Here is a 23,058-nt window from a genome sequence, read left to right on the forward strand (position 1 = left end):
ATTTTATGGTCAAACTACGTTTTGTTTTAATTTTTATCATTGTGAGAATTAACCAACCTACTAATATTTTTACCTCCGTCACTGGGGACTGTAACCTTTTTGGTTGCCTTTATTCTTCGGAACATATATGCTTTGACCCATTTTATCTTCTTCTTAACAAGTTCCTATCAAGTCCCCTTAACGTTGACGATTAATATAGCGAAACTGTTCCTGTCTCGAGCTATTCTAAATAGGTGTTCTGCTTTCTTTATTCCCGTCCACTCTCGGATATTCTTCAACCAAGACGCCTGCTTTCTACCAATTCCTCTGCATCCTTCGATTTTACCCATCATAATAAGTTGAAAAATAGTATATCAGTCTCTCCTTACTACGTGTCCAAAATAGGCCATCTTTATATATTTGATGTTATCAAGCAGCTCGCGGGCAGCATTTGCTCTTAAGGACTGCCACATTTGTCAGCATAGCCGTCCATGGTATTTTCAGTATACTTCTGTGCAGCCACAGTTCAAAGGCCTCCAAACGATTAATGGTGGAATAATAAAAATGTGTACCATTTTTATTCGGCTGCAATACGAAGGAAAAACAATCTTACTTCTTAATTAGAATAAGGAGTGCAGCCAGTCCCTTTAACTGCAGTTTTCTGCTCTTATTGGAGCGTCATCAGAAGGAACGTAGGCACTGTTCTCCTTAATCCAATCAAATTGCATCGAAAGGTTTTCCCAAATATTGCAGCCAAAGTGATGGTAATGGGTGGCTAGCGCCATCTGGCCGTAAAAATACGAAGCAAGTTTTCAATCCTAATAGCAAATAATTAATATTGAAAAATATCAAAAATCACTAAAAGATTTTTAAATTGAAAACTTACTGGTACATACCCATGTATACGCCTCCAAGACTTCTACAATTTGCAAGTCATATGGATGCTGCAGTAAAGACGATAGGGAAGGAATTCTAAACCTTGCAATTCAAATCCCCCGTCTGCAGCCGGCTAGGAACTGAAAGATGCACCATAGTTACTCTACTGAGTAATAGGAAAATAAAACAAAATGGTACACATTTTTATTATTTTATTATTTTATTTTCCTATTACTCAGTAGAGTAACTATGGTGCATCTTTCAGTTCCTAGCCGGCTGCAGACGGGGGATTTGAATTGCAAGGTTTAGAATTCCTTCCCTATCGTCTTTACTGCAGCATCCATATGACTTGCAAATTGTAGAAGTCTTGGAGGCGTATACATGGGGATGTACCAGTAAGTTTTCAATTTAAAAATCTTTTAGTGATTTTTGATATTTTTCAATATTAATTATTTGCTATTAGGATTGAAAACTTGCTTCGTATTTTTACGGCCAGATGGCGCTAGCCACCCATTACCATCACTTTGGCTGCAATATTTGGGAAAACCTTTCGATGCAATTTGATTGGATTAAGGAGAACAGTGCCTACGTTCCTTCTGATGACGCTCCAATAAGAGCAGAAAACTGCAGTTAAAGGGACTGGCTGCACTCCTTATTCTAATTAAGAAGTAAGATTGTTTTTCCTTCGTATTGCAGCCGAATAAAAATGGTACACATTTTTATTATTTTATTTTCCTATTACTCAGTAGAGTAACTATGGTGCATCTTTCAGTTCCTAGCCGGCTGCAGACGGGGGATTTGAATTGCAAGGTTTAGAATTCCTTCCCTATCGTCTTTACTGCAGCATCCATATGACTTGCAAATTGTAGAAGTCTTGGAGGCGTATACATGGGGATGTACCAGTAAGTTTTCAATTTAAAAATCTTTTAGTGATTTTTGATATTTTTCAATATTAATTATTTGCTATTAGGATTGAAAACTTGCTTCGTATGATTAATGGTGGATATTTTTAATGTCCATGCCAGAGGCGGCTCTAGCCCATGTAGCGCCCGTGTGCAGTCGATGCCCTGGCGCCCTTTGGTAGACGTGCAGTCAAAATGGAATAGTCGAATAGGTACCTACCTAGAACTAGTACATAGGGTATAAGAGGGCATTAGGTACGTTTATAATGTAAACAAAAATCCAGATGCAAATAGTGCAATATTAAATGATATTGGGAGCCAATAGGTATTCACGGCGTCAGAACAACCTACCCAAATCTATTTATTTATTTTTGCATGATTGATCATTTTTACGGTTTCTGAAAATACGACATCTAACTTTTGAAGAGCCTTGCTAACTATATTTAATTTGCTTAAAATTTTAAACCAAAAAGCAAAGAACAGATGAATTTAAATGACATAATTTTTACCAATATTGAATTTGCCATATTTCTTGACTCTGCATCTTTGGTGTTATTGGAATATATGCTAAACAAGGCATCATACACTTTTCCCAGAATAAATCGGAGAGTTTTTAGTGCTTCAACCCTGCTCTCCCATCGAGTATTTGAGAGTGGTTTTAGAGTTAAAGTTGGCACTTCTTTAGCAAGTATTTGCCAGCGTACTGTCGACGCAAAAAAAAACCTAAAATTTATTGTACAATTGAAAAGAAATTGGCAATTTCCAATAAAGATTAAGGGCCGGTATTTCAATAGCTACTTAAGCTTTTGCTGAGCTAAGCCTGTGTCAAAAGTTGAGGAGAAGCTTAAGCCGGGTGCCGTATTTCCATCATTTCCTTAACTAAACTGATGCTCAACTGTAAAGTTAATTGGTTTGGTACCTCTGAATAGGTCAAAATGCCAGATTTAACTGTTCTGAGGTAAAAACCAGTACTGTTGACGTTTAATTTTATATTGTCATCTGCTTCAATGACAATTACTTCACTTAATTTTGTGTACATGGTACATTGTGTTGTTAGTTTATTGTCTATGTATTCTCTGGTTAAATTTTTTTTGTTATTTTGCATAAGCAATAGATCCGTCTTTGTAATTTTGTTTATTGTATATAATAATTCCTTAAAATGTCAAACTCGAATGTAAGTTTATTTTTGTAAAATAAATATACCTACCAAGCATTGTAGAAATAAATAATTTTCATGTGCCTACACCTTCCAAAAGTAGTAAGAATTTTAATAATCGTTATTGCGATTAATAAATTAATAGATTGATAGACTATTATTTAATAATCTAATAATAACTTTATTACTCAAAAGTTGGTTTTCAAAATAACTTTAATAATCTATAGAGATAACCTCAAAAAACATAATACAAATTTTAAGCAAAAGCTTAAACCAACTCCCGCGCGAGCTTAAAATTATTTGGTTTAAGCCTAGGCTTAAGCCTCAAATTGAACTGGAAATACAGGCATCCAAGCTTAAGCAAAGGCTTAAAGTAAGCTTTGGCTTAAGTGAAGTTGGAAATACCGGCCCTTAGCAGCGACATTCACTACCAGGTTTAGACTGTGCGCTGCACAAGGTACATAAAATGCACGCGGATTTAAGTCTAAAATTCGTCTTTGTAAACCTATATTCTCCCCTTCATATTTATCCATTATCGTAACCTTGACCACGCATGCCTTGTATGTTAATTTCGTTTGAGATTAAATATTCTAACAAAAATTGAGTTAAGCCTGGACCAGTAGTATCTGTAATAGGAAAAAAACCTAGAAAATTTTCTTTTATTTCAGTCTTATTGCTGCTTAAGAACGTACCGTACGACAACCGATATTTGTTCTTCGTGTGTAATATCTGGAGTGCAATCTAAAATAACTGAAAAATATTTTGATTCTTTTAATTCAAAAATAATAGTTCTTTTTATTCTTTCTCCCGATAAATTTATTATTTCACTCTGAATATTCAAAGCATATTTTATGTTGAAACAACGTAAAGGACCCGCTCTTTGGCGCTTGGCGATCCCAACATCCCGGCGCCTGTATGCACCGCACACCCTGCACAATAGGTAAAGCGGCCTCTGGTCCATGCTTCGACATTATACAAGAGGACTGACCAAATGTAACATATAATCATGCGCTTTCGAAGTTGAAGTTGCAAGTTATCATTACAGAAGAATGACCTCATTTTTAAAAATGTCGTGCGGGCTATCTCTATGCTACATTTTATCTCTTTATCTGGACCTAGTTTTTCAGTAATATGGCAACCAAGATATTTAAAACTGGGTACTCTTTGAATTTTATGACCATTAACATATAACCTTGAATCTTGATGGGCCAAACGGCTAAATACCATGTATTTTGTTTTTGAACAGTTTATGTTTAGGCCAAACTCTCTTCCCACTGTGTCAATGGCATTTAAAATGTGTTGTAATCCATTCATATCATCACTTAAAATAACTGTATCGTCTGCATATCTGATTGTATTTATCAGAATTCCATTAACTTTCACACCCCATTTCAAATTATGCAGCGCTTCCTTAAATATTCTATCTGAATATAAATTGAATAACAGTGGGGACAGTATACAACCCTGTCTGACACCTCTTTGTATTTTATATATTTCTGTTGATTTTCCATTTATGCAAGCTGTCGCTGTTTGACGCCAGTATAATTTTTCTATGATTCGTACATCTTGACTATCAACTCATTTATCCTTTAATATTTTAACTAATTTGTCCCATTTTATCACAAAAATTCCCATTTTATCACAAAGTAAATATTACTAATTAATCAAGTTATTATATCATGTTATCATGACCCAGCCAGAGACCTAAGAGGACAAATTAACAAGGCCGCTGTCTTGTCCGGATGTTTGAGAGATGTGGTCTGGAATAACCCATATATGAGAATGGACAGCAAAGTTAGAATTTATAAAACTTGCATCAGACCTGTTATGACCTATGGCATTGAATCAAGAGAAGATACCAATAAAACCAAAAGCATGCTACGAACAGCCGAAACGAAGACACTAAGAGCAATAGCAGGGAAGACAAGAAGAGATAGAATACGAAACAACATCATCAGTGAACAATGTGGCGTGCAAGACGTAGTAAGATGGGGCAGGCAAAGACGAAAAGAATGGTTCAGTCATGTAAAAATAATGGAGGAGCACAGACTACCAAGAATTGCTCTAGAAGGAAAACCAGCAGACAAGCGTCCACCGGTGTGACCACCAAAAAGATGGAGAGATAGCTGGCAGTCTACCTCTCAAGAAATACTTCAACGTCGGAATTAACAGATCGACAGATCTACAACAAGTATAAGAAGAAAAAGAAGAAATATTACTAATTTTACCGTCTTGTAGGGTGGGAGCTGCGTTATCTTTCTGTGTCACTATTATATATATTATATCTCTCTTTACCGACGTCTAAATTTTTAAACACTTGAAGCTCGCATTGACACGCGCTTCAACCTCGTCATGAATTTTCTGCTTAACCTGTTCCACAATTAAAACTTCCCCTGTTTCAGTGTTCCCGTACAGCAAAGTTTGTCCGACTAGACACCTTTAAGCTATTAACAAATTGTCAGCTTGCTATTAACCCGGTATGGTGGTAACGCGTTTTTGCTACTCTAACGATGGGGTGATTAACTGGAAGACACTATATTTCCCATTAATACTTTATTATTATAGGTACATTTAATACTCGTTAATAGTACCCAGTTGACGATGGAATGAACGTCCTTAGTCGAGGTGGCACTCTCTACAGTAACCCCAATATTAGACTGTTAGACTGCCCTAAATATTTCTGTGTATGAATACTTATTGATTAATTATGTTTGTAATACTTTCGTATATGTATGTCAAGATTATTATTTCAATAATAATATACAGAAATGCAATCTTGCACTAATACCTACATGTGTAAGTTTTGTTTACAAGACTACTTAAACATTCGGCATGCTTGATTGTTTACTAATATATTTAAATATATTACAGTGGAATAATTTTAAGATATTTGAAATTATCTGAAATATTGTTAAAATCTAGGACACCGGGAACAGTCGCGCTATGGTCGCGCGTTAGATTTTGTCTAACAATACGAATTTAGACGCTAATTTACAACAAATCTTTATGTTCTAGTATTTTTATTTACTTGTAATGTTAGAAATATTATTTCTAACAATACTATTAAAGCTAATTTTTCTCACCAAAGTCACAAATTCCAAAAATAGAAGAAGAAGAAGAAGAAAAAATAAACCTACGCATTACTACACCCTTCCTCGATGCACTTAGGAGTGGAAAGTTATGTTGCAAAATTTTTCATCAAGTTATCACGAAAAAGGATAAAATGTCAGATTTTTTCTAACGGCGCGACTGCTCGCGGGTTAATAAACATTTTTTTGGTACGCGGGATCCAGGCCTACTAGGGATATAGAAATATTTACATCAGGGCCCCCGCTACCATATGTGCAAAGTGTGCAATGCACACGGGCGCCATCCTTTAGGGGCGCCAAAACCCAGGGTAAAAATTGCAAAAAATTAAAAAAAAAAACAAACAAAAATTAATTTTAAAATAAAAGTTGAGAAATTAAATAGGATTACGTATAAATAGAAGAAAAACATGAGAAAACAGAATACTTCAGCCATATAATAATTAAAGGACCTAAATTCCATCTACTTCGCCTTATAATGCAAGAAAAAGTGGAGGGAAAGAGATGGATTGGTCGAAATTAACTTTAATGGTTGTGAAATATTAGATAAAGAAGACGAAGGTATAATAAATACACACAAAATTTTATTAGTAGGTATATCATCCAGTTGCTGCCGATTCCTATATGCAAGACCATGTCGGAAGTCAGGCATTTTAATTTATTTTGTTATGATTTTATTATGTTTGTTTCATTTTGATATTTTAGTGTACAAATAATAGTCCACTTACTCACGGTTTTTGCTGTGAATTTTAAAGAACCGCTTGCATTGATATGAAATACACATTGGCATAGGTACACATAATACACATAGCTAACAAGTCAAAGAAAAAAAGTGATATTGTGCCGATGTGTGCTTTTGCACTAGGGGTGAGTTCCACACCTTCTCGGGGGTGAAAAACATACGTTCAAAATAAGCCTGGAATTGGATAAACTGAGTAATTCTAAGGAACTTTGTTTCTATAGGATTTTTAGTTATTTTCGAGTGAATATGTTCATTTTTTAACAAAAACCCTGTTAGACGGTTTTTCCAAAATAACTAAAAAAGTAAAAAAATGATCGAAAAAAAAATGGTCTTATCAAAAAAATAGCCTACAAAAAGTTTAAAAAATGGCTGGCATATGAAGTCTGTAAACCCAGTAGAAGCATAGTTGTAGCTAATGAAAAGATGGTTCTTATTCTTCAAATTCAAAATCAAATATTTCAACGTGAAATAACCAAAAAATGAATCAATTTTCGGGGAAAACTCATTAAAACTTTTTTAAAGTGTTTAAAAAAAGCTTTATATTTGTTTTTTAAAAAAGTTTCTAGCAACAAAAATAAGTAAGTTATGCTCAAAATAAAGTTGGTCCCTTTTTTGGAAAAGAAATCTTTTGGACAAAATTTTTTTTATCTTGAAAAAAATTGCTTTTTTTAAAATAGCTTAAATATTATTGTTGATGCCAAAAATCTCAAGCAGTAAAAAATGTAGGTTTTTCTATTCTGAATATTTTGGATTTTTTGTTTTCCTGTAAAACAAAAATGTGTTAAGATATGGCTGTTCAAAACAATACACCCGTGATTAACGACTCGTTCAAGTCCTTTTAACAATACATATAAGTAACTTGTAGTGAAGCGGTAACGATTAATTTCATTTGGGACGTTAATTAGGGGGTGATTTTCATGATTTTTTTTTTATCAAAAAAGGGGCCATCATTATTTTTAGCGTAACTTTATTATTATTATTATTTATTATTAACATTCAATAAGAATAGAGGATTAGAATCCTATTATACTCTAAAAGCTAAACAAATTTTGGTACTTAGCTGTTTTACACTTATGCTGATTTACATATAATTAAATTAAAAATACAATCAATTATTATCGAGTCTATTCTTAAAACTATTTGTACTAGGAGCCATAGCGACATAAGCCGGTAATGAATTCCAAGCATAAACAACCCTATTTGATAAAAAGTTTAACCTGATGTTGGTTCTGCAGAGTTCTCTTCTTAGCTTTCTGGGATGGCCTCTTAACCGCTCATCTGTATTTATTGTAAAGAAATTTCTGAGTGAAGAAGTTTCGTAATGAAATGAATTGAATGTTGTAATTAAGTCGCCTCTAAGTCTGCGGGCGGATAATGGAACTAAATCCATGATCCTTAAACGATCTTCATATGAGGGACGCACCAATGAATACGGGATCCGTGTTACTCGTCGCTGTACATTTTCCAGCATATTTACATCACGCTGAAGAACCGGGCACCACACTGAATTAGCAAATTCTAATATAGGTCTCACATAAGTTTTATACAATTTTGCTAAGGTTCGACTGTCACAGGACGAAAAAACTTTACTAATAAGATATACCATGCGATTGGCTTTATTACACTGTTGCAACGTTTGAGGAGTCCAGGACAATTGTGAGTCTATTAACACGCCGAGATCAGAGTGACAATCGGTCTTTTTTAAAACGGTGCCGTTAATAAAATAATTTAACCGAGGGTTATTCTTGCCGAGATGAAGAACGACACATTTTTCTATATTAAGCGGTAGCAACCAGTCAGTACACCATCGAGAAATGCTGTCCAAGTCTTTTTGCAAACACTGAGAGTTTATTTTAGGATTGTTGTACAGCTTTGTGTCATCCGCATAAACCGAAAACTTTGATGAAATGATGTATTTTAGCTCCGATGTAAATATATTAAACAGTAGTGGCCCTAAAACAGATCCTTGGGGGACTCCACTTATCACGTCATATAGGGGGCTACTTGAAGACTGTATTCTTACTGAAAATTTTCTTTCACTTAAGAAGGCTGAAATCCAGTTTAACAGTTGCCCGCGAATTCCAATCCTGTTTAATTTTTTCAAAAGCCTTTCCCTTGGAACTTTATCGAAAGCCTTGCTAAAATCTAAGTAGATAATATCAATATCCTGTCCCATATCTACTTCGGCAGTCCAGTCATTTAGGCAACATAACAAGTTGGTAACAACCGATCTTCCACTGGTAAAGCCATGTTGTTCGTTCGGGATTATTTGATGCTGGTTCAAAAATATGTGTAAATTATCCACAATAATTGATTCCATAACTTTGGATATAACTGGAGTGAGACTAACAGGCCTATAATTTTTGGGGTCGAGTTTATCTCCTTTCTTAAAGATTGGTTTCACCCGTGCTTCTTTCCAAATAAGTGGCAGAGTAGCAGAGTGGAATGATTGTTCCATAAGCAAATGGAGTGGATATTTAAGAGCATTTGCACATGATTTCAAGAAAGTAGGAGAAAGATTATCTGGTCCTGGAGATTTGTTGGTGTCAAGTTCTTTAAGTTTTTTAAAAATATCATCAGGAGAAAATTCTACTGAGGTAATAGAACTATGATTTACGGGTTCATAATGTAAGTCTGGGAGCGGGCCATCAGGTTCTAAAGTAAAAGATCCGTAAAAGCTCCTAGCAAAAGTTGTAGCCACTTTCAAATCATCATTTGTAATATCACCTGAGTCTGTTTTTAATTGAGGAACAGAAACTTTTGTGTTTATGGAAGTTCTAATATACTTATAAAACTTCTTTGGATTATTGCTGTCTATAATATTTTTTTCATAGTTTCTCCTAGCATTGCAAATTTTTGTTTTCAATAGATTGGCAACTTTCCTATGCGTAACAAAATCATTCTCCAAACGTGATCTTTGATACTTTTGCCAAAGAGCTTTCTTTCTCTTAATCAGTCTTTGAATATCCCAATTAATCCAGGGTTTAGAAGGAAATGTAGTTATAAGTCTTGAGCTTGTATTCTTTTTTATGATGTTGCTACATTGTTCATGAAAAATATTCCAGTTTTCCTGTACATTTGGTAACGACAGGGCGGAAGCCCAGTCAACCAGTGACACATCATGATTAATACCTCTATAATCAATAAAATATCTTGATGAGTATAGTTTTTTTGGATCAGTAACAAGAATTAACTGCATTTGGAACTGAAGAATTGCATGATCGGATTTAGCAAAAGGGGGATAGTATTCTAGATTGTTTATTAAATCATTATCAGAAGTAATAATTAAATCCAAGATGGAGGGTTGCTGCCCAGAACGGAAACGAGTTGGTTCAGTAACGATTTGTTGGAGATGTGAATCTTGTACAAAATCAAGAAGAAGTCTAGATGAAGCATTTTGAGGTACAGGATGTGGCCATTTTAAATCTCTATGATTGAAGTCACCGGCAATAATTAGGTTTTTGTAAGTTGAAGCTAGAACGGATAAAAAATTAATAAGTTGAACATAATTATTATAAGCAGTATCAGGCGGTCTGTAAACACAGCAAATCGTAAAAGATAAGTGTTTATTATGAAAGAGAAGACATATTGCCTCGAAGCCAGGAATATTGGAAGGTAAAACAGTTACTGTAAATTGAGAAAAAACAGAATCTAACACATAAATGCATACTCCACCTCCAGTCGAAAGCCGGTCGTTGCGGAATATAGTATAACCTTGTACATCTATGATAGAATTAGGTATATGTGGTTTAAGCCAGGATTCTGTTATAAGCATAATAGCAGGCTTCTCTAAATCCATATAAGGAACAAATTCATTGAGTTTTGCCATTAAAGAATCAATATTAGTATAAGATATAGAGAAATTAAGAAAATTTGACTGTTTCAGTTTTTTGATGGTACAATAGAGGGGGTTCCTCTGATGAACTTTATAGTAATATCAGTCTCGCCTTTAGCCTTTCGATCATTTAGCTCCTTTCTCAACTGATCCAAATACTCCATTTGCTTAGGTGTTTTATCATCTCTAATAATAAATTTATCAAAACGGGTTCCCGTTAATGAGTTCTTGCGTTTAAGAATATCCTTTGCAATTGATGCATTGTTAAATGAAAGTTTCATTAATTTTGGTCTATTGGGTGAAGGTTTGCCAATTCTGGTTATGCTAACAGGAATATGTGGGGTTGAATTCCCACACACTACCCCCAAAATATCGGATGCTAATTCTTCATCATGCTTTTTACGTTGATCGATACTGCCTGTACTTTCTGGAGCACCAACAATAATTATATTCTGAGCTCGCACCATCCTCTCAGTTGCCTCCGAAACAACTTCTTCAAAAGTTTGTGGTGACATCTTTTGGTTTGTAATTTGTGTGCTTAGATCATCAAACTTTTTATTTAATTCTGACATTTTAGTTTCAAACTCATTTTTAAAGCCTTCAAAAAAAGATTTTAATTGATCAAGATTACCAATATTTCCTGAACAATTATTACAAAGAATCTTAACGCTTCGTGATTTATTTCTAGTCATTCTAACATCTTCGGCGGATTGCATTCCAACACACTTCAAATGAACAGTAGATCGACATCCGTCACACATTGTTGTTGGCGTAGACCCTAAAGCTGATCGACAATTCTGGCAATCACTCATATTTAAAGCTGTTTGACCTTGGTAACGATAAACAATTATTGACTAACCTGTTTATACGGCAGAACAGCTTCCAGATATCTTCTAATTACTCGCTTAATTTATGTTGCACAGTTTTTAATTTTTCACTAATATTACCACTATAATTAGACGATTAAATTGATGCCAATTAAACAATACAAAAATAACTATTTCCTTGCAAAAATAGCAAATAACTACGAGCAATTTTAAAAACGTTCTACACAGTACCGTGTTTGGTTAGATGTCTCTTAACTTAGGTACTTACTTTTGAAGTTGAAGTTAAAAACAAAAAAAAAAATAAAATGTATAAACATTTTCAATTTCTTTGCAACACGAAAATGGAGCAGCTGCATAATACTCTGGTTAAATTGGTTTAAACTCTGGTGTTGCAAAGAAATTGAAAATGTTTATACATTTTAATTCACTTACTGTTTTGTTGAGTACTAAGGAATATTTCTTGTTGGAACTTTTACCACGCTAGGCATATGGGTTGTGAATTATTTAAAATTCTCTCATCTTAATTTCCTCGGCATCCTGTATGATTTATAATTTTTGAAAATCTCGGGAGGTTGTAACCAAAGAAAGTATTCCACCTGTTGTCAATCTGGTGGTATGGGAACGATATTTCGCCGCTGCCTACGAAAAGTATAACTCCGAAAAATGCCGTTAAGAGTAGAACCTTCAATGAACGCCGCGAAAAATATTATTTTCGATTATATAATTGTGACTATTTCACTCATCTTAAAATTTTCACATAATCTGACCAATCACAAACCAAAGACAGCTTGTGTTATCGCGAAAATTCCACACCTACAATTTTGAACCAATCAAAATACGTTATTTTGACAGATCACCATGGCAACGGAGGTATTTTATCGGAAATTTTTTGCTCGTGGGGTACCCAACAGCGAATTATAGTGGAAATTTTTTGACGTTTACAATAACAGAACATTTTTGACAGACTGGTTTTTATTTGTTTACATAATTTAGTTTTGATTCATTTTCTATCACTTGTAGTTACTCAAAACTTATGTAAAATTGAAGAATATACTATTTTCTATCTTGAAATGGTATTCCCATGCAACTACAATGAGTAGAAATTACGAATTTGAAAGCCTAAATAATTGCTGACAAAGCTATGGCGCGCTATTAATCTGTTCATGCAGCTTTGGATTTTCAAATGCAAATTTGGTGTGGAAGTTCCTTACCGAATACCACGCGAAGTCAAATTAATATCCGGAAATTTTTTTTTGATCATGAATATTTTTAGAAAATTTCCCTCGTCTGCGACTCGGGAAATTTTCAAAATATTCATGATCTCAAAAAAATTTCCGGAAATAATTTGACCTCTAGTGGTATTACTAGTGAAAACACCAACTGTCTTTCAATTCTGATTGGTCTATCAGCTTCGTGTTTTCAACGACGTAACCATGGATACCGATCGCAAAGCAAAGTTTGACGTTTGCCAAAAAAAATATTGTAGCGGTATACGTCAAAATGAGTCGTTTCGGTGGTACTTCAAACGAAGTTATAAACCAAAACATTAAAGAAAATATACCGAGTAACACAAGAAAATCTAAATCTTATATGTGGAGACAATTTATGATGTTCTGTGTGGATCGCAACTACAAATTAGATGCAGAAAATAACAACGAAAGACTAGCATTCATTCTAAAAGAATATCACTTTATTCGTAAAATAGTCTAATAAAATACCACTCGTGAATTAATTTATCTTATAAGTCTGTCTTTTATTTCTAAACTCAACTGAGTTGCTTAAAGAAAACACCACTCGTCCTACGGACTCGTGGTGTTTTCAAGCAACTCAGTTTCGTTTAGAAGTAAATCGACAGACTTATCGCGAAAATTGAATCACTAGTGGTATTACTATTGAAAATTATAGTCCCTAATAAAGTGTTAAATAGCGAAAAAAATTTATTTTTTGAGGAGTATCAACAAAAAACATCATGTCTGTTTGTGGGCCCACGAAAATTATAATTACTAAAAAGTTCTCAGAAATAATTGTTTTCGTCGACATCTATTATGAACTAAACATTTTCGTTATAAATATTTTGGGAGTTATAATCTTCGCGGACACGCATATAAAAAAAATTGTATCGCCAACACTTATCAAATAGGTATTATTTTCACTGGAAATGTATTAGGAATAACAATAATCATCGGTACCAGCGATTTATTGTCGTTTTCTGTGCTACTTCGATTGATAACTTATTTTGAAAAAAAAAATAATAATGTTTCACTTTCACTTTTTTATAAGCTTTATTTTTGCTAAGAACATTTTGTTCGATAAAATACTTACTGAACTTACTAAAAAAACTCTATAGAACAAAAGTTACTTAAAATTAGTCATTTTATCCAATTCCTTTTTTGAACATTTCTATGTTTTTTTACCACCGAGAAGTGGTGAAACTCACATGCAGGGCAAAAGCACACATCCGCACAATATCACTTTTTTATTTGACATGTTAGGTATGTGTATGCCAAATTCCATGTCAATGCAAGCAATTCTTTAAAATTCGGAGGTTTTGCAATATTTTACCGTGAGTGAATGGACTATAAATATGACTTCTAAGGTTCAGTTTTTTGCTTTATTTCAAGCACCTACCTACCTACCGACCTACCTTCAAAAAATAAATAGAAAACATGATCCAAAATGCCTTAAGGGGCGCCAAAATCCTTTTTTGCACACAGGCGCCAGTTACCCTTACGGGGGCCCTGATTTACATTTCCAGATCTACTGAACATTAGGGTGGAGCGCAAATTTATTTTTTCGAATTTCATTTTCGCGGGGTGCAGAATTGATGCGTCTTTCATTTTCGAATGAAAAACGTAGATAACACTTTTTCGTATTTTCAGTATGAAAACTGCCCCAAGGTGATCGAAATTTTGGAATTTTGTAAAAAAAATGTTTCTAAAAAAAATTCGATAGAGTCAACGATTATGTTTTATTCATTTATTTAAGCTATTAGGACTATAATATGAAGAAAAAAAAAAAAAGAAAAATAGTCAAAATATAAAATAAAAAAATATATGCTTACAAATTGAAGAATAACATAAAAACCCATTGTGAACGATAGTCTTTCTTAGTATCAAATTTAGGCATCAAAAGAGATGATTTGAGCTTATTCTTAATGAATCCGTCTCTCCTCCGTGACCCACAGAGGGCAGCACTTGCTTCTGTAACTAATTTGACACACCTTTCAGAGAATTGTGTATGTGTGTGACACGGAATTTTTCCGTGATGGCCTATGATGGCCTGAGATATCCTTTCGGTACTTAAATTCTTCGTAAGTGGATGTTCTGTCTTGGTTTTCCAATCTATCATATCGATGTTATCATCAGCATCCATATTTAAAGTAGGTACTTGGAAAATTTGTAAGGCTCCTATGTATGATGTCTCTCTGATCTTCAATATTCTGCGGAGTGCAACTTCTCTGACGTACCTACTGTCTGTTGTCAGCTAACATTCCTAGTAGTAGATTCTCTGAATGTCCAAAGAATGCATTTCTCTGTATGACTGGGACAACAACATTCTTCAAGTGGTTTGGCAAATAGCGCGACAGTTTTATCATATCATATAAATGTTTGGCACCAAAAATACAAATTGGCCTAGTCTTGATCCTGAACCAAATAAGAGCATAGACCGTTAAAATAAATGTGCTTAGTATAGTTAGGTTTTCTGATGGAGTTTGGCTTGAGACATATAATCTCAATACCCGATTAACCATTGTCAACCATCTAGGGTGAACTAGTTTACCACGATTTTTTTCACAAAATTTTCATTACAATGTCCACTATTGATATACTGACATATTTGTAGTAGATATGTAGTTAATCGGTGCTTAATTCCTGTGTCGATTTGGTAATATCGGGCAACGTACATTTAATTGCATCAAACGGAACAATGGGTAATACTTCACAGTTAGTAACTGCCTTGCCAATGGGACATGTGAAACCTTTTGGTCCACTTCTAGTGCCATCTAGATGTTGAAAAAGATGACGCAATGTCAGTTCATTGGCGTGTAGTTGGCATATGAACCATTGGAGTGGAGGTGGAAACTTGATTTCCAATAAACGAATAACGCCACCTTTATTTCCTTGGTTAACGACAGTCCCATCACAACCAACAGCCATTATTTGATTTACATCGATAGAGTTCGAGGAAAGAAATGTCAAAATAGAGTTACAAAGTAGTCCTAGATTTAGAACGAGCTCGTCGAACTCTATTTCTGTCTATAACCCGTGATGAATCGTTTTCAGTAATGAGACCAATGTCGTGGAAAGCTGCAGAAATGATTGCTACTCCAGCACGATCTGAAACCCCATAACGATCTAATGTTCTGGCAACAACCGGAAATGTGACATCAGTCATTGTGAGTGAAGAAATGGAAATAATCGATTGCGATTGAAAGTCCTCAATTTCACCGCTTTTGTTTAATGTATCTGGCTATTGAACATTCGGTCGTATCTTTGAAGTTGTAGGTAATCTAGAAGTACTAGGAATGGATTCCACCCCTATTTGCAAGACTATTTGTTCTTCACGTTGCTCTTGTTGGTGTAATCTATGTAAATCCATCTCAATTTTTTTGGTCTCTGCACGATATAAACTATTAATCGTTATTTTATGGTCAGTTCGTTGGTCGATTAAGAAATTTCGTTCTGGTCTTGGAATTTTTCGGTTTCTAGGACAGTTGCAATCTCTGAACTCTAAACATTTGCAAGTTACAATATCAAACAATTTTTTGCTATCCTCACCAAACTTTAATACCTTCTCTTTGTAATCGTCTTCGTCCTTCCTGCCTTCATAGGGTTTCAATAATGTTATATACTTATCGTGGAAAACTATAATAATTCTAGCCAATATTGTTTTGTGTTCTACTTACTTATAATTGAAATTGAGTGGGAGAGTGAAGGTCGAAGGTTATAACTCCTTGGTGCAGCGTTAGGTAGGTGGTTGGCGCGAAATTCAAAATAGATCAATTTAAGTAGCGCTGGGACAGTTATTCTGATACAAATAAAAATAAGTGTTATTGAAGTTTTTGATTCATATCCTAGAAGCGAATTGATACCGCACCCCGCGTAGGTAAAAATGCAATTTTTTTTTAATTTCAAAATTTTAATCACCTTGGGGCAGATGTTAGAGTCATAATATAAAAAAATGACATTACCTTTTCCAATCCTTTTAAAAAATTTTGTAAAAATTGTTATTTCATTTTTCTTCATATAACAGCCCTCCACTCTACTGAACATTATAGTGCACCCTAAACTTCTGTAGTTTTAAACTCGACTTTCAGAGTCGAGTTACTCGACACTGAGGAATAGGCAGATTGAGACCTTAAGGCCGTTTGACGGTTCTCGTATTTCTGGAGAAAAAGATACTTGTACGTCACGAACTCGAACGGAACCATATCCCTCTGGATATTCAGCCCTGTGATGGATGACCGAAGTTAAGTTTAACGTTTGAGTTAAAGTTAAGATAACTCTCAGGAATAACGTGCCCATAACTATATAGGTAAAATTTGGTGTGATGTATCGCTCGCAGTTATGAGATAGTTATATCATCAACGTTATATTAGAAAGAAGTTTTGAGGAACAAATTTTGAAGTAACAAAGAGAACCTTATGTACAAATAGTACAAGTTGGAGTGAGCGCGAGAGATTGTTCCGAACATACCCGTCGTCGGCTACCGCCGATGACCGAACAGCAAACAGCTGTTTAGGTTCGTTGGTGTTTCTAAGTTGCTTTCAAATGGAAGATAGAAACAGGGTTGCCAGATTGGTGTATTTTCCCAAAATTTTGGGTTAATTTGAAAGCGTCTATTGAAATTTTTCTAAGCAGAAATTGTAGTGGGATTTTTTTGGAGGCGGAAAATTATGAATGATTTTAAGGGGTCATGGTAAATTAAATTTGCGAATGTACATAGAACTGTATATTATACTCCCATATAATCGAAGACGATAGGAACTATGAATTATTTCCATGGCCCTCGTTGATATTGTAGTATGAATTTTGCTTTACTGTTCTCTTCATTTGACTAATAATTTATTAAAATGCGGCAACAATTTAAATTTGGGGACTTTGGGGTATTTGAGCTTGAATTTCAGGGAATTTCAGTTTTTAAGTCGGGGATTTATAAAATATCATCTGGCAACTCTGGATAGAAAGCTCAGTAGGTACTTAAAATAAAATTTCAACTTATATCGCTCGATTTGATTTTTGTATAATTTTTAAAATTGTATTACCCCTCTATTCTTAATTATTAAATTACTAGCTTCTAAATTCAGTTGATTTCTGTCTAAAAACAAGTCAAAAGATGAACCTAACCTTGCATAACTACAGAATTATCTCATAACTTGAGGTTTAACGTCGCGGTGTAAAGTGGCCAGATAACTCAAGAACTGTCAAGAAATAACGCAAATAGTTAAGTTAGGTATGATACATCACACCAATTCGATGGTTATAACATAACTACAGGATAACTTTACGTTAACGATAACTTCGGTCATCCATCACAGGGCTGAATGACTCCAAAATGGGTGCCGAAACGTCGAGATTTTAAATTCTCAACAGATTGAGAATTTAAACGTTACTTATACAGTGCGTCCATAAAGTAACGCATAAATTCATTATTTCGTAAACCGGCGATATTAAGGAAAAATCCCGAAACCGATCGATTTTTATTTTTAAATTCCGATTTTTTGGCATATATATCATACTAGTGACGTCATCCATCTGGGCATGATGACGTAATAGATGACTTTTTTAAATGAGAATGAGAATAGGGGTCATGTGATAGCTCATTTGAAAGGGTATTCAATTATCTATTCACTAATATAAACATTAACATATTTATTTATACAAGGTGCTCAAAAAAACATTTTTTCATTAAAATAATTGAGACAAAAAGAAGAATGTATGTAATTTATTTCATTCAAAATACGTTTTACTGTTGTCAGAAAACAGGAAAAAAAAATGTTTATTTGACAAATAAATATTGTTTTTCGCTCAAATTCAATGTTAAAGCTGCCACCCACCTGTCTCTTGGCAGTTTGAACATTTCGTTTAAACGAAAATCAATGTTTATTTGTCAAATTAAATTTTTTTCTCTTTACTGACAGTAGTAAAATGCATTTTGATTTAAAATAAATTACATATATTCTTCTTCTTGTCTCACTTATTTTAATTAAAAAAAGGTTTTTTGAACACCCTGTATAAATAATTATGTTAATGTTTATATTATTGGATAGAGAATTAAATACCCTTTCAAATGAGCTATTACATGACCCCTGTTTCCATTTAAAAAAATCATCGAATACGTCATCACGCCCAGATGGATGACGTCACGAGGATGACATATATGCCAAAAAATCGTAATTTAAAAATAAAAATCGACTTGGTTCGCGATTTTTCCTTAAAGTCGCCGGTTTACGAAATAACGAATTTATGCGTTACTTTATGGACGCACTGTATTATGTTTTATATATTTTATTAATTTTATTATTTATTTCAGACAAACAAACTTAAATGGCGCATCGTATTTATAGTAGCCGCTATGATGTATATTGTTCCAAGCATCCTGTTTGCCCTCTTTGCTTCTGGAGTTCGTCAAAAGTGGGATGGATCAAATGATGAAGAAGAAAGAAAAATATCTGAAGTTAGAATAAAGAAAGTCTCTGTATGGTCTATTATGTCTGTGTAATATTTATATAAATTATAATTTATTTATTTTTTATATTATTTTTTTTTTCATTGAATAGCTAATACAAAGCAGATTTTACTGCATGGTATTGACATTTTCATTTTTATTCATTTTTTCTAAATTGATAAAAAATCGTGTCCAGTTATTGGATACGACATTACAGTGAAAATGACAACTTGATACATTTTTCCACAGTTTCCTAATTTCTTTTTCGATTTTTATTTCCATATTCCACCATGTTGCCGTTTCTCTTTTTTTGTGATCACACGACTAGTACTAGTTTTGCTTTCAAAATGTTTTCTATTCGTCTTCTATCATTTCTGTCATGTCTCCATCATCCATCTCTGATATTCATTATTTCTTCCAATACTTTATGTACTTTAATTATTTTCGTTTGTGATTTTTATTTCTATTTTTTTAACGGTAAAATGTAGTTTCTAGTAGGCAGAGGCCAATGCCTATTTCATAGCGTCTTGTCACCGTTACGTCTCTTATACAGCTCTTCTCAGTTTTTTTGCACTCTAATGTAATTAATAATAATTGTTGACTGTTCGTTTCTTGGTAAGACTTATCTTCTCTCTGTGATTTTACGTTTTACTCCAGGGTAATAAGCTAGAAATAGACCATGTTCGGGACACTCAAAGATCCAGGTAGCTGACTACTTTTTTAGTTATTGTAGACCTATAGGATGAAATCCTACTAGTTTCCTGCCTAGAGTTCGCGTCCGTTTTTTAATTATTAATAATTTAGTGCAAAAATTGCAATTTTTTAGATTTTTTGCACCCCATTTAAAATCTAAATAGTTGACATAAAACTACAAAATTTTATTTTTTAGAACATTAAAAAACCTTCAAAATGCCGATTTTTGAAAGTTAAAAAGTTAATTTGTTGCTACGCAAACTGCAAAATAAGTGAAAATCGTTATTTGTTAATAACTTTTACTAAAACTACCTTAGAACTTTAGTGTTTCACCCAAAATTGGATATTGGGGTACTTAATAAACCCTCAAAATTTGAGACCGATCCATTAATTATTTTAAGAGTTATTCTAATTGTTTATCTCAGAAACCTTTACCTTGCAATAACATAAGACAGAAAATAATGAAGATAGCGCAATTCTGCGTATGCCAAATGAAAGTAGAAAACTGATGTTATGAAAATGTACTAAAAAAAGATAAAAAATGATCTAATATAGTCAAAAATCGTAAGGACAAATTTGTCAAATTTTGTAGTTTATAATCATTTAGAATAACTTTAAAAATATTGTCCGCAGAAAAAATCATTTTACATATTAGAAAAGCTGGCATTTTACACGAATTTTTAAAAATGTAGTTCAACTGGTGACTAGTCGGGGTAAGTGAAGGGGGAGCTGGGAGCCGACAAATGCACGAGTTCAAAAACTAAAAAAGGCAACTTAAAACTACTATCATTTTCTATATCTCGGGATCTACTGAATATATTTTGATCGTTCTTTTTTTAATTTGTATGTAATTTATCTGTATATTACAAATATGTAATTTGTCTAGACATTTATTAATTAATAAACAGTCTAATTTGTTTAAACAATTTAAAAAAAATAAATTCTTTCACAAAAATCCATGATTTTAATCGTACTATCGTTATTAATCATAGAAAAAGTTAAGGAATACTTTATTAAATAAATTATCTTCAATAAATAATTATCTAATCAAAATCATTTATTTATTAAAGTGTATTTTAACTTTTTCTATGATCATTAATGATACTATGATTAAAAAAATAGATTTTTGTAAAAAAATATTTTTTCAAGAATGGTTTAAACAAATTAGACTGTTTATTAATTAATAAATTAATAAACAAATTGTATATTTGTAATGTACACTTCGCGTCATATAAAACTGGTACACTTTTTTTTTCCCAATGTAAACCTGTGTTCAGACTGACAATTATTGTTCGTGAATCACTTCGTTGTTGCCATCATAGATAACGGAATTGCACTAAATCTAAATACAAAAAAATAACGTTTAAAATGTATATTTCGAATTGTAATACATATATTTAAATTACACACTTCACTGAAAAAGTTATTCATTTTGTATTAATTTCAAATTAAATTTTTAATTTTTCCAGTTTGTTTTATTTATTCTACAAAACTTAATGCAGGTTTGTCCTACAATTTAGGAGAAACCACTCAGACCTCTCGATTTGACATTAAACATAATAATTTAAAGTCATGTCAAGATTTATTATCTGTCATTATTTTTGAATTGAAATATTTTCATAAATTATAATAAAACACGAATCAATGTATGGATACTTAATTGAGATGACGGAAAATTACAATTGTTTTAGTTTTTAGTATGTATATTAAAAAATGCGGTCTGTCGCACAGCCCCGTTTTTACCTAGTTTGATATAATATTTTCGTTGAACCGGCAACGTTGCCCTAGAAATTGGAATGACACTTGTGACAAGATTAACTTACACAACTTGAAAAACACGATTTTCGGTTATAAGAGTTGTACTAGTTTTTTTTGACGCGAAGTGTACGTAGAAATTACATACAAATTAAAAAAAGAAAGATCAAAATCCGGAGTTGATCCTGAGATACAGAAAATTATATTCATTTGAAATTGCTTTTTCGGTATTTTATCTCGGTGGATTAAACTAAACGGTGGACTAAATTATTACCGAGGGCCGAAAGTCTCTTAGAATAAATAAAAAGTTTATTTTGAATGAGATATTTGAAATTAAAAATCACACTAAATTTTCTCTTAGTATTTCACCCCTGTAACTTATTAAAATAAACAATATAGAAGTTCTCAGGGACTTTCGGCCCTCTCTAATAACGTAATCTTTTATTCTGCGTTTAAATTGTTCAAAAATACTTATTAGTTTTCTCAGGATTCGAAAAAATGAATGCCCATTTGAATAGCATTGCAGCCGAAAATACGTACCCATCCCCATAAAGCCCGTTATTATGTAGGTTAATAAAATTTTATGTCTGCTTATTCTTCTTCTTTTTCTTCACCCTGTTTGCATCCACTCCTGGATAAAGGCCTCCCCATGAGCTCTCCAGTCTTCTCTGTTTTGTACTATTTGGTGCCAGTTTCTCCCCACTTTGGCTTTGATGATCGTTTTTGTTGTTTTTCTCTATTACGACTGTGTTCGTGTGATCTCCAATGTACAATGTTTCTCGTATACCTGTCGCTGTTTTGAGGTGCCACGTTTCCCACCCAGTTCCATTTCCAGTCTGCTTATCACTGAATTGTTAATATTCTTTATGATAAAACCATACATTTAAGTTCTTTAAAATTTAACAAACACTAATTTTTTTCTTAAATTGAATTTAAAAAAAAATCTCTTCGTCGGGAAATCAAACTTCAGTCATCCACGTGAAAAGTAAAAAAAAAAGACAAAGGCAGCCACACGTTTTAGGTAAACCAAAACAATGGCTAGATCTCTAAGGTCAATTCACAGACACCCGTGACGTGACCGTTACTTAGCAGTGATGTGACCGTAACGTGTCCGTGATGTGACCGTAACGTGTCCATTATGTGTCCGTCACGTGTCCGTTACGTGTCCGTTACGTGACGGTGTCGTGACCGTGAAGTGACCATGACTTGACCGTAACGTACCGTAACGTGTCCGTGATGTGAACGGGACGTGAACCGTGACATAAATGGGACATGATTCCATCGGCAACTTAAAGATATTCTATTGGGAAAATAAATGACCCAATTCGCTCACGCCCGGCACAGGGGTTAGACAGTACTATCAGTGTTGTCTACGTAATCGTACCGTATAGTAAGATTTCTCGCCGACGATATTTTTATTTTCACTGCCTGAAGACCTAATTCTGACACATTCCGGAATATTAAAAACATAAGTGTACAGATATGTAATATTACGGTCTACAGCAAGGTTACCACTCGCGTCACGTTGTTTGAATAAAG

The 23,058-nt window shown here is 33.5% G+C and overlaps 1 protein-coding gene across 1 annotated transcript in view; it reads left to right on the top strand.

Annotated features, from left to right (window-relative positions):
• The window catches only part of LOC114332091 (putative inorganic phosphate cotransporter), a 147,504-nt gene extending 128,346 nt beyond the window's left edge, over positions 1 to 19,158 (top strand). The window contains exon 8 of the mRNA XM_028281800.2: positions 18,937 to 19,158. Within this exon, the coding sequence (XP_028137601.1) occupies positions 18,937 to 19,125 (189 nt within the window). The 3' untranslated portion in view covers positions 19,126 to 19,158. The remainder of the gene's footprint in view (positions 1 to 18,936) is intronic.
• Positions 19,159 to 23,058: the final 3,900 nt, after the last annotated feature.

Source organism: Diabrotica virgifera, chromosome 6 (genome assembly GCF_917563875.1).
Source record: "Diabrotica virgifera virgifera chromosome 6, PGI_DIABVI_V3a".
Classification (NCBI taxonomy): Eukaryota; Metazoa; Arthropoda; class Insecta; order Coleoptera; family Chrysomelidae; genus Diabrotica; species Diabrotica virgifera.